This window comes from Triticum dicoccoides, chromosome 3A (assembly GCF_002162155.2).
Source record: "Triticum dicoccoides isolate Atlit2015 ecotype Zavitan chromosome 3A, WEW_v2.0, whole genome shotgun sequence".
Lineage (NCBI taxonomy): Eukaryota > Viridiplantae > Streptophyta > Magnoliopsida > Poales > Poaceae > Triticum > Triticum dicoccoides.
In genome coordinates, this window is record NC_041384.1 from 79360101 (window position 1) to 79373028 (window position 12928).

The 12928-nt window shown below is 50.3% G+C and overlaps 1 protein-coding gene across 1 annotated transcript; it reads right to left on the reverse strand.

The window, feature by feature from the left end:
• Window positions 1-1690: 1690 nt before the first annotated feature.
• LOC119267270 (alkane hydroxylase MAH1-like) lies at window positions 1691-3532 on the reverse strand. The gene has a single exon (XM_037548637.1). It carries the CDS (start codon window positions 3488-3490, stop codon window positions 1931-1933), a length of 1560 nt encoding a protein of 519 aa, XP_037404534.1. The 5' UTR covers window positions 3491-3532; the 3' UTR covers window positions 1691-1930.
• Window positions 3533-12928: the final 9396 nt, after the last annotated feature.

A 12928-nucleotide genomic window follows, 5' to 3' on the forward strand; every position in this document is an offset into this window, starting at 1 on the left:
AGTTTTTTTAGATTTCAAAAAAAAAAAGAGAATCATTTTTAGTTGCACCTTCTGCATCTAAACCTCTTTTCTTTCTCAATTTGCTGAAAATATGAAACGCGAACAAGTGTGCCAGCATGGTGTGGTTATTCAACTGCAAGGGCATGGGGTGGTGCCGCGTCACTAGAAAGGCAAGGATCCACGACGACGGGACACCCGATCTCTGTATATTAGGATGCACACAACCAACAGTAACAAGTCCAACAAAAAAAAATAAAGCAACATAATTTATTACCTCAAGTGCACTCATGTCGATCCGTAGTTTTTTTAGTGAGATCCATCTAAGGGAGAAAAAACTTCATATATGCATTGCGGGTTGCTTCAGCAATCTCTAACTGTAAGTATAGATGTACACTTCACATTTGCATTGCGAGAAGCACAAAGTTTACACCTATTGGTCGTATTCAAAAATAAATTAAAGACTAATCTCCAAGTTCATTTATTTTCAATAACATTTCCAATTCATAGCATTTTCTTTTGAGTATTTCCAAAAGAATTTTCAATCATTTAGGGTATTTCCAATTCATTACATATGCTTAGTATGAGCTCACATTTTTTGTTGTTATTGGAAAATAGCTCACCTCAATCAATCAGCACGACGGTAAACTTGCGAACCAACCTGTGGTCGGATGATTAGAGGGACTGTGGTATCCCCAGCCCACCAGGGTTCAAATCCTGGTGCTCGCATTTATTCCTGTATTTATTTTAGAATTTTCGGCGATGCGCATTCAGTGGGAGGAGACGGTTACTTCGTAAATCTCAAGATGATATGCCAGCTCAGTCTTTCGAATGTGCTCATAGGAGTAAGGTGTGTGTATGTGCGTTCATAGAGGTGAGTGTATGCGCGTGTATATGAGCGTTTGTGTCTGTACTGGTGTTCAAAAAAAAAAAGCACGACGATAAACTTGATTTTTTTGGGGTCGGTAAACTTGATACTAATGCGAAGTTTAAGGTAAAAAACTTGATACTAATGCGAAGGCCCATTATTCTCGTTACGTTGTTGGGTCACGTCAAGAAATAAGTCTGCCCACTCGCGGCCCACTGCACGGCTGGGGAAGCCCATGGCTCGTCGATTCCTGTTATTGGGCGACGACAGATTTTTCTGCTTGTTTGTCTCAAGAAAAAAAAAGATTTCATTTTTTGCTGGTTGCAGCCCTCGCATGCACTGCATTTTTTTTACATAAAGGTCCTTGTTTGCTCTATTTCCAATCAAAAAGTTTTTTAGAGCTGCCATTTCAAGCTACGACGACGGCCATGCAGTCCCCGTTATTCGGCATCGCAGATATCACGTCCATAATTAACCTTCTGGGACCTGTTTTCTCTTTGATTTATTATCCGATAGTGTTCTTTGTCAGCAGGAAACCGTAGAAATGGGTGGTTGGTGCCTTGTCCCGCTCGACTTATCGTGTCTTGCTCACCAAACTAGGTTTACCGCGACGTTGATGAGAGTGCGTGCTACGCTACGTGTCTGTGTTCGATGTTTAGACTGAGCTGATGAGAGTGCGTGCGGCGCTCAACTGCCGCATGTCTTCATGCAATGCTGGCAAAATGTACAGATAAGGCGGGCGGTTGTGCACCAGGCTAGCTTTCAGTTGCATGCATTCATATCCCAGTTGATCAATCTGTGCTGGATCATTATTCCACGTACGCCATTCTTTTCCAACCATATATTCCTTTGTATACACATGTATTTATTTTATCCTTTGTATACACATTATTCCTTATACGTATTTATATATATACACGCACACACAAACAAACAATAACCCCACAAATTAGGAGATACAGCATACACCACAGTATGTAGTAGTGCATGTATATGCATGTTTTGCCATGCAATGCATATGCACGTAGGACTTGTGCGAGCATCGGTATAGGTACGTACGTAGCCCTAGCGGGCATCGTCTTGCCTCTTGTAAACCCTCACCTTGAGCCCGTCCTTCATGTGGAGTATGATGGACAGCTTGGGCCTCACCACCGCGCCCGCGGCGACCTCCACCCGGAACCGCGGCAGCACGGCGGCCACCACGGCCTTCATCTGCGTGAACGCCAGGTCCTTGCCCAGGCACGTCCGGGGCCCCACGTTGAACGCCACGAACTTGTACGACGGCTCGTGCCGGAGCCGCCCCGCCTCCGTCAGCCACCGCTCCGGCCGGAACTCCAGGCAGTCCTTGCCCCACACCGACTCCATGCGTCCCATCGAGTAGAAAGACACGATCACCCTCCTCGTAGGCCGCACGGCCGGCCCGCTCGGCAGCGTGTCCGGCCGCGCTCCCGCCTTGTGCTCGAACGGCACGGGCGGGTACAGCCGGAGCGACTCCGACAGGGCCGCGTGCAGGTACACCAGCCGCTTCAGATCGGCGGCGGTAGGGTGGCTGCCAGACGACAGGTTCTCACGGAGCTCGGCGAGGATCTTGGCCTCGACGTCGGGGTGGTTGGTGAGCAGCCAGAAGAACCATGTCAGGGCGGAGCTCGTCGTGTCGCGGCCGGCGACCATGAGGTTCAGCGTCGTGTCGCGCAAGAACCGCTCGAACTCCTTTCCGTCCTTGCCTACCTCGTCTTGGCATGCCATGTACAACGTGAGAAGATCAGCCTCAGCGGCGTCGGCTCCGTTGGCGTTGCTGTCGGCACTGCTGGCCGCGCGCTCTCGCCGTAGCGAGACGAACTCGGCGATGGACGCGTCCAGCACCTGCTGAGCCTTGGTCATCTTCTTGTGATGCCCGATGTTTAGGTAGGTCTGGAGCCTCAGCCAGGCAATGGGCGTCACGTGCCTGTAGAACAGCACCGCCTCGGCCTCGTCCATGGCCGCGGCGAACGGCACTCGCGGGAAGTCGGCGGCCAGGCAGCCGGGATCCGTACCGAATATGAACATCGCCGTGAGGTCGAACGTCAGGCGCATGAACACGTCCTGCAGGTCGACGACCGCGCCGCCGGCAGCGACGCCGTCGAGGAGCGGCACGAGCCCCTCGTCGAGCTTGCGCGCGGTGCTCGCGGCCACGGCGGCGCGGAACCTCGCGTCCGAGAGCAGCGCGTGCGCCTTGCGCCGCTGGAACGCCCACGAATCCCCGTCGGCGTTGAAGATGCCGTTGCCGAGCACGTCGAACAGGGCCGCGAACTCCTCGCCCTTGGGGTAGTTGCCGAAGTTGGTCGTGAAGACATGCGCCACGTCCGCCGGGTTGGCCGTGAGAAGTATGTCCACGGGCGAGCCCCACGGGCCCCTGGCGACGTGCGACATCCCCGGCGCCACGCGCAGGAACTCGGTGAGCCACTCGTGCACGCGGCCGGCGTTGACGGTGATCGCCGGCACCGAGCCGACCACCGGCCAGTTCGTCGGCAGCCCGTCCCGCCGGCGGAACCTGAAGAAGAGCAGGAACAAGAAGCAAGCGAACGACACCACGATCTCCGGGTACTTGCCGAGGAAGCCTCGAAGCCACCATGACACCGCCTCCATTTCTTTTGCGTTTGTTTACGCTATAGCCGGTGAAGCGTTCTTGTACAAGTGAGCTAGACAGAGCTAGCTTGGCTTATTATATAGTGGAATGTGAGGTGAGGGGTTTGGGTTTAGGTGTAGACATTTGGCTGATAAGGGAGGTGGATGAGTAAACTCTTATTTCTACCAAAGAGGCCATATTGAATCAATTAAATCACCATCTATACTTTAAGGTTGCAATTGAATTGACTGCCCTCCAAATCTTTCTCTCCGGTCGACCGGTCGACGTCATCAAAGGGCCACCATGGATATTGCCTCATACATATACATCCTGTCTCTTTCAACGTAGATGCCGGGATGCATTCTTTTTATGCGTCTTTTCTGCACTCACGCGATGGCTAGAGCGGGTCATTGTTGATATTATTTTTGATGTCTCCTTTTGCACTCACGCAGGATTTGGTGTCCATCCAACGGAAATCAACCTGCAAAAAGTTCCCATAAAGTGGGACTCATCTGTCATTGGGTCATAGCTTTTTCCGCAATTCCCTCAACTCGGTATGAGGGGAAGGAGGCGAGGCGGTCTGGCGTCGAACCCGGCAGCACATTGTCTGATTCGGGCCAAGAAAGAGCACGCGGATTCCTTAGCTCTGGTGGCGCTCCTCGCAGATCTAGACCTCGTCGTCGAGATCTGGGCGGTCTACGCATCCGTGCAGAGTGCCCACACAACCGAGCACGAGCGCTGGATCTACATCAGGGACATGCGGCGAGCTGTGGTCTTCGCGGATGACACAACCGACAAGGAGGACGATGAGGCCGCCGCTCATCTGTGGCCTCCGGGTATGCCGGGATGCCATGGATTCAGCCCGCCATTAGTGAGCTTCGAGGTTATCGGCCTGATCTCCGACTAAGAGGGTTAGGATTTAGAAGTAGTGTTTAGATGTAGTGTGCATTTTAAAAATGTGAAAACAAAAACCTATCTACCAATATTGCATGGCTTTCATGGTCCGGGTTTCGCCGAGATTTTTAGGGGATAACGTTGGATGACCGACGCCCATCTGAATGTTTGTAGACATGTTTGAACGTCTTCACGAACATTTAAAAGTGTATGTTTGATGCTCCACATTGAAGATGCCCGAGAGGCTGAGACCTCCAAGGGACGTTGACGGCTAGAGAATGCGCGTGGTGCCCTGGTGCACCCGTTGCACTTGACCTAGATTGGCTCAATTCTCTTTAAAACAAAGACGCCAAAGGCGTCCAATTTTAAATCAACAAAGCCCTTACACAGACAGAACACATATGATCCACAGAAAACGAGAAATAGAAACAGTTAAAGGTCCAATTTATTACAGGGCTCTCAGCCTGGATAAAGCACGTAGGCTCGGAGAAACAAAAGTTGCCACTACTCTAAGAAGCAACAGGGGACGCTGAAGATGCCACTGATATGACGAAGTCTAGAAAAGCATAGGGCATGTATACAACATGCATGAAAGAGAAGTGCATAAATGGATCCATGGGCATATGAACCCACTTTCAAAAACATATTTCTAAATGCCAAAAAACTATGAAAAAGGTCTCACACATACATCTTCACATTCCTGTGCACGCAGAAAGTATCACGGAAAAATAACTTTTCTTTGGCTTATGCAAAAAAGACGAAAAAAAGTGTCGTGGAACGCTATTTAGAAGCACTAACATTTGTCTTTTTTGCGGAGCTAAACAAAAAGAGATTTTTCTCACAACTTTGTGCCACACACACATATTACGAAGATGTATGCGTGAAATTTTCTTTTGATTTTTTTGACATTTTAAAACATTTTTAAAATGCAAAAAAATTTTGAAACGAAGGCAAAGATTGCCTCATCTATTAATTAAGCAGAAAAAAATTGTCCAGTTAATTACTGGAAAACCGGACAAAACCGGTAAAATGCAATTTTAAAAAGTGGGTTCTTATGCCCATGCGTGTAGGACGTGCCCCTCTCATGCATAAAACCACTAAGTTGGTTCGCTCGATGGCCAAGCCCTCCCAAAGTCCTAGCGTTGTGTACTCGCCTGAATCACATATATATTCATATTTTATGAATGAGCCATCTACGTCTGATCGATCAAATCATATGCAGGCTGTCTTCGTATTTATGTAGCTTACGATTGCAGCCTTCGCAAATCGCAGTCGCCTAACTAGCTTTACGTAAGCTTTCAAAATGGCTTCGGCTATCAAACATTCGTATTGAAGAAAGACAGACATATAGCAACCACTGTTACTGTACGTGCGTATAGATTGAGACGCCACCAGTGTGTGATCTGCTTAATTGGTCGATACCGTTGGTTACTGTACAGAAGATAGAGTGGTTTGACGAAGCGACTCTTCTGGATGAGAATCCATCAGTCCTGTATAACGTGAAAAATTCAAGTAGCAAGTTAGGAAGCTCCACGCTCCTCGCTCCTTGCCCACGCTTCGCGCTCCGCCGGTGGCCACTCCGGCCCCGGCGTCCACAGCCCTTGCGCCGTTGCGCCCCTCGGCACTCGTCGCCATGTCCTCGCCGTCGCCCCAGCCGGGCCCAGGCTGGACCCGCGAGCGCCCATGGTTGGATGGGAGCCCCTTCCCATCGCCCAGCCCGCTCCGCCCCGCCCCCTCTTACGCCCTCGTCCTCGCCTCCTCGCCGCCCGCCACTCCCCGTCTAGGCCCCCGTTCCGAGGTTCACCGCGTTCCTCCGGTGGAGGCACCGGCCCCTGATGAGGCGGGTGGCGCGTGGACCGCCGTCCGCAGCCGCCAGGAGCGCCGCGCTGACCGCCGCCCCTCACCTTGCCCCCGGCGTCGTCGTCGCGACCATGACGCGTCGCCCCGGCGCGCCGACGAATGCCCTCGCTGCTTGGTCCGTCCCTGGCACCTCAGATCTGAGTGTCGCCGTGATATCTGCTGCCGGCGCTATCGCTTTTACGGTCACGTCTCCCGGTTCTGCACCACCCCGCTCCCTCGACGTCCGTCAGGCTCTCCGCCGCCGAAGCGCTCGCGCCACCTCTGCCCTGGGTCCTCCGAGGCGAGCGTTGCCGGACCGAGCGGCCCCGCGTCCTCCGGGGCCGCGTCCGCGCCTTCCTCGCCTGCGCTGTCGGCCGCGTCCTCCCAGCCTCCCTCCTCCCGCGGAGTGCTGGTCCTCACTTCAGCCTCGCCTTCCCACCCCTCCCCGTCGGGCTCCAGCTCTTCTGCGGTGCCTGCCTCCCCACTCTCGGGTCATCCCTCGCTTCGCCCGGCCGGCGCGGTTTGCTATCTGCCATGGTCAGCGACTATGGAGTCCGCCGAGGACGCGCTCCAGTCCCTTGCTCTGCTTGCCGATCCTGCCGGCAACCGCACGGGCATCTCCGCCGATGAGGTCTTCAAGGCTCTTCAGGCGCGGTTTGCCTTTCCGCCGGACGAGTTCTCCGTTCATTGCCACCACCCAGGAGATTTCTTCATCCGCTTCCGCTCTCGCGAGTCCCGTGCACGTGTCGCAGCCACGAGCTTGCGCTCCCCCCGCTTCCGGCTTCGGTTCACCCCATGGAGCCCCATCGTCGGCGGCGAGACGGTCACCGTGCGCATGCGTGTCCTCATCAAGATCCGCGGCATCCCATACCACGCATGGGATCGCGCCTCTGCCGACATCCTGCTGGCCCCCTTCTGCCTCATTGAAGATCTCGCCCCGGAGACACGCTCTGGCCGCGACATGTTGGTGTTCCGCTTCTCCGCCTGGACGGCCAACCCTGATGGCATTCCGCGCTCGTCCGAGTTGCTCCTGCCGCCGCGGGATGGCATTGCGCTCGGTGCTGACCCGGACCGTGTTTCGCGCTTCGCGCGCCCCCTCGTCCGGTTCCCGATGTTGATCCACGTCTATGAGACCCACGATTACCGCCTGCCTTCCCCGCCGCTGCCCCCTCCTCCGGCCGGGGCTGATGGAGACGACCCTGGCTCGCCGCCAGTTCCTGGCCCATGGCCTTGGCGGTACGAGTTCCCTCCTCGGCGATCCCCTAGCACCTCGCGACGCTCTGGCCGTGGTGCCCGTGGCGGCGCCACCTGACCCCCTGGTCGCCGGCAGCCCCCCATTGCGGTTGGCAGGGGGTGTTGGGCCCACACCCTGATGCCTCCCCGCCCGCGCCTCGGATCCCTGCCTCCCAAAGGTTGGGCCCTGCCCCGCTTTTGGATAAAGCATGCAATCCCTCGTCAGCACCTGCAGCTACTCCGTCAGCTCCACCCACCCCCCGTTCAAACCCTTCAGCTGACTGGTCTTCCCACCAGCCCGCACAACCCGTTGTGGGCTCCAGCCTCTCCGCATCCGCCATCTGGCGCTTCCGCACCGGTCGAGGAGACTCCAGATCCTTCCCCTTCCCCTGCCCGACAGGACGGGTTGTCGCCTTCCACGGCACCCCCCTCGGATCCATCTTTGGTTGGCGCTGCCCCCGAGCCCGACCCAACTGCCCCGCCGCTGCTCGGGGAATCTCACACTGAAAGTGGCTCTGCCACTCCGCGACCTGCCAGTCCCGAGCCATTGATGGTTTCTGATACGTCTCCAACGTATCTATAATTTTTGATTGCTCCATGATATATTATCTACTGTTTTGGACGTTATTGGGCTTTATTATCCACTTTTATATTATTTTTGGGACTAGCCTATTAACCGGAGGCCCAGCCTAGAATTGCTGTTTTTTTTGCCTGTTTTAGGGTTTCGAAGAAAAGGAATATCAAACGGAAAGAAATATCCGGGAACATGATTTTCTCAACGAACAAGACCCAGGAGACTTGGACCCTACGTCAAGACACAAAAGAGGAGGCCACGAGGTAGGGGGCGCGCCTACCCCCCAGGCGCGCCCTCCACCCTCGCGGGCCCCCTGTTGCTCTACCGACGTACTCCTTCCTCCTATATATACCTACGTACCCCCAAACGATCAGATACGGAGCAAAAACCCTAATTCCACCGCCACAACTTTCTGTATCCACGAGATCCCATCTTGGGACCTGTTTCGAAGCTCCGCCGGAGGGGGCATCGATCACGTAGGGCTTCTACATCATCACCATAGCCCCTCCGATGAAGTGTGAGTAGTTTACCTCAGATCTACGGGTCCATAGTTATTAGCTAGATGGCTTCTTCTCTCTTTTTGGATCTCAATACAATGTTCTCCCCCTCTCTTGTGGAGAACTATTCGATGTAATCTTCGTTTTGCGGTGTGTTTGTTGAGACCGATGAATTGTGGGTTTATGATCAAGTCTATATATGAACAATATTTGAATCTTCTCTGAATTCTTTTATGTATGATTGGTTATCTTTGCAAGTCTCTTCGAATTATCAGTTTGGTTTGGCCTACTAGATTGATCTTTCTTGCAATGGGAGAAGTGCTTAGCTTTGGGTTCAATCTTGCGGTGTCCTTTCCCAGTGACAGTAGGGGCAACAAGGCACATATTGTATTGTTGCCATCGAGGATAACAAGATGGGGTTTTCATCATATTGCATGAGTTTATCCCTCTACATCATGTCATCTTGCTTAAGGCGTTACTCTGTTTTCACTCTAGATGCATGTTGGATAGCGGTCGATGAGTGCAGTAATAGTAGTAGATGCAGGCAGGAGTCGGTCTACTTGTCTCGTACGTGATGCCTATATACATGATCATACCTAGACATTCTCATAACTATTCTCAATTCTGTCAATTGTTCAACAGTAATTTGTTCACCCACCATAGAATACTTATGGTCTTGAGAGAAGCCATTAGTGAAACCTATGGCCCTCGGGTCTATCTTCATCATATTAATCTTCCAATACTTAGTTATTTCCTTTGCTTTCTACTTTGATTTTATTTTACGTTGCATCTTTATCATAAAAATACCAAAAAATATTATCTTATCATATCTATCATATCTAACTCTCGTAAGTGGCCGTGTAGGGATTGACAACCCCTTATCGCGTTGGTTGCGAGGATTTATTTGTTTTGTGCAGGTACGAGGGACTCGCGCGTAGCCTCCTACTGGATTGATACCTTGGTTCTCAAAAACCGAGGGAAATACTTATGCTACTTTGCTGCATCATCCCTTCCTCTTCGGGGAAAACCAACGCAGTGCTCAAGAGGTAGCAAGCAGGATTTCTGGCGCCGTTGCCGGGGAGTCTACGCAAAAGTCAACATACCAAGTACCCATCACAATCCGTATCTCCCGCATTACATTATTTGCCATTTGCCTCTCTTTTTCCTCTCCCCCACTTCACCCTTGCCGTTTTATTCGCCCTCTCTCTCTATCCTCCTTCTCTTTCTCGTTTGCCTCTTTTTGCCTGTTTGCTTTTTGTTTGCTTGTGTGTTAGTTTGCTTTCTTGTCATTATGGCTAGTCCCTTATCTTCTCCGTTGTCTCCCGAGAATGAAATTCTAAATTTTAAGCAAAGGGAGGGAGAAAAATCTAAAAGATGCTTGGTATAGAATTTGCAATGCTCAAAATAGATCTACCAGGAAGCAATCTACTTCCGTTCTTCTTCGCAATTTTTATGTAGGCATAACTCACTGGCACAGATATATCCTTGATACTATTACCGGAGGGAACTTCTTGGGTAGCCATACTTTTGATTCTTATAATGCTATGATAGATTTGTTTGGCTCACCCCCTCTTTTGGTTAACGGAACTGTATTAACTTTGGAGCATGTAATGCAAAGGCTTGAAATTATTGAAAATAAGGTTGCTACCGTAGAGTTAATTGAAAATTTGTTTAAAAAGATCCACAATCGAATCTCTCAATATGGATCTAAAGTAGGAGTCACTTTGAAAAATATTAAAGAGAAGGAACCCATATACTACAAAAAAATACACTTCCATGATGATACGTGTTTGTCGCAGTAGGTCGCGTTTTTTGTCATGCATGTACATCCATGACAAATTTATGACAGAATCAAGATAGTCATACCCGTGCTGTCGTAGAAGTGTTCCCAGATATTACCAAAATTATCATCACGGAAGTGTCCACTTCCATGACGATAAATCGCGCGTCACAGAAGTGCTTTCGTCAAGGGTGACCGACATGTGGCATCCACCGTAACGGAACGCCGTTAAGCTATTGGGTCGGGTTTTGGATCCGATAACCCGTTAACAGCCCCGACCAATGGGGATTTTCCACGTGTAAAATCATCATTGGCTGGAGGAAACACGTGTCGGCTCATCGTCGGGATAGATGTCATCCACTCATTGGACAGAAGGTGCCTATGATACGTTGACACGTGACACGGCGCAACAGAGGCCCATTCCTGTGAAAAGGCCGACCCGTTTGACTTGGTCAAAAGGTGGCGGGCCGGCCCATGGAAAGCCTGTTAACGGCATGTTCACATATAGCCCATTTACAACCCGCTAACCCAAGGCCCGTTACGCCCTATCTGAATTAGGCCCAATAGCGTCATCTGGGCCATCCAATATGATTCCAGCCCGTTTTCACTTCTGACCCATGTATGGCCCATGACGTCTTTCGGCCCATATGAGGCCCTATGTAGCTCTTGGCCTATTAACGACCCGTGGTGAAACTGGCCCGTAATAAACAGTGTATCACTTTATACCCATTAACGACCCGTTATTCCGTTGGGCCGTCTCCAGCCCATGTTATCTTTCGGCCTTCTCAGAGCCCATTTATTCTTGGGCTCATTTCCAGCATTCATTTACTTACGACCCGTTCTGTCATTTTCTGCTTGGGGGCCAGATTCAGCCCGTGGTTACAGTCGGCCCGTTTGTGGTCCGTTAATACATTGGGCCATTTTCATAGCGTCATCAAATACGGCCTATTAACGATGGCCCGTTATGGTCGGCCCATAAACGGACGATTCCAACTCTAGCCCGTTTACGACCAGAATGTGGTCTGTTTGGACCATGTTTGGCCAATCGATCATATGGCCCGTATAAGGCCCATTCATGATACGACCCGTAGAAGGCCCATTGATGATACGGCCCGTAGAAGGCCCATTGTTTCCAAGGCCCATAGAAGGACCACTGTTTCTACGGCCCGTAGAAGGCCCGCTGTTTATACGGCCCGTAGAAGGCCCACTGTTTCTACGACCCATAGGAGGCCCAGTGTCACTACAGTAAATATTAGCCCATGGTTATTGTGGCCTAGTTTTAAAAAATAGGTTATTGCAGCCACTAGCAAACCGCAGAAAAAGAATTTCACTGACTACAAGCAAACAAATAAACAAGACAACAAGGAAATAAATAAGCAAGCAACTTACACTAGGCTATCACGACTATTACACATATTACATCCACTAGGCATCAAAGTTCGCCACGAGTGCAAATATAGGGAACACAACAGCATATAAACGCCGCAACAAAACAAGTCCAGAACTAAAACCACTTTAGAAGAGCTCAAGAAACAATATCCTGGGTACCCATAATGCTGGCAAGATGCTTAGCAAGCTTATTAACTTTCTCTTGTTTGGCGCTTAAGTCCTCCAGCGCTTGCTGTTGCACCAGAAAGTATGCATCTGAATTCTGTAGGGACTTCCTTAGTCCTTCGGCTTCCTGTCGCATAACATCTGATCGATGTCTTTCAACTTGAAGTTGAGACTCAAGAAGCCGAACTGATTCAGGCAATGAGTTTGAAGAGCTGGTGCTAGCAGTGGTAGCCAGTAACTCGAACACTACATCAAGACAGGACTTTGGGGTTGTCTCAGTGTCTTCAATATAGTTTTTATCAGCTTTCTTGGAGACCAACAGGGATGTCTCACTATCTTGAACCTTATCTGCATTACTTCATTTACCATTGCATAACAGGGTACTCTTCTCCAATATTTTATCCATGTTCTAAAAGAGAAACAAACAAACACATCTCAGGTTTACAATTTAGTATATGAAACTCATTTTGGTAAACCAGTTCAGTAGTAAGGTGGACAGGATAACAACATGAAACAAACATATATCTATGTAGTATGGTCACTGTATGGTCTATATCATTCTAGTTTATGTTGCCAAATCAAGATAGATACAGTTTGAATCATATCTATTTAAGACAAAGCAGCATAGACAGAATATAAGTGTGGGAAACTACATAGCAATAACAACACTTGTAATGTGCATGGCATGAGAACATAACTGTTTATTCAATTGAAACTGAAGTCAACATAGAGCAAGTTACAACAACAAATAGCCAAACACGTTGAAAAAACAGGTTTAAAACATACCTGTTGCGCCATTGGAGTTTCAATTGCATCCTTCAAATTTGAAATTAGTTGGTATCAGTAAATACAGTGATGCAAGAGCAAACTAGTATGAACCATAGCTACGGAACCGAACCTGAGAACAATTCTTCTTCTGCTTTAAGCATTGACTTCGGGTTCGGAGTGGTGGTCCTCGTGATTTGGGCACTGCAGTTGCCTTACTAACTGCTCGTGTTTGGGTGCTCTATGGTGGAGACGATGCTGTGTCAACGGGAACTGGGTGTCTATCTGCTGGGGTTGGGGTTAGAAGGGGTGTAGTTGGTTC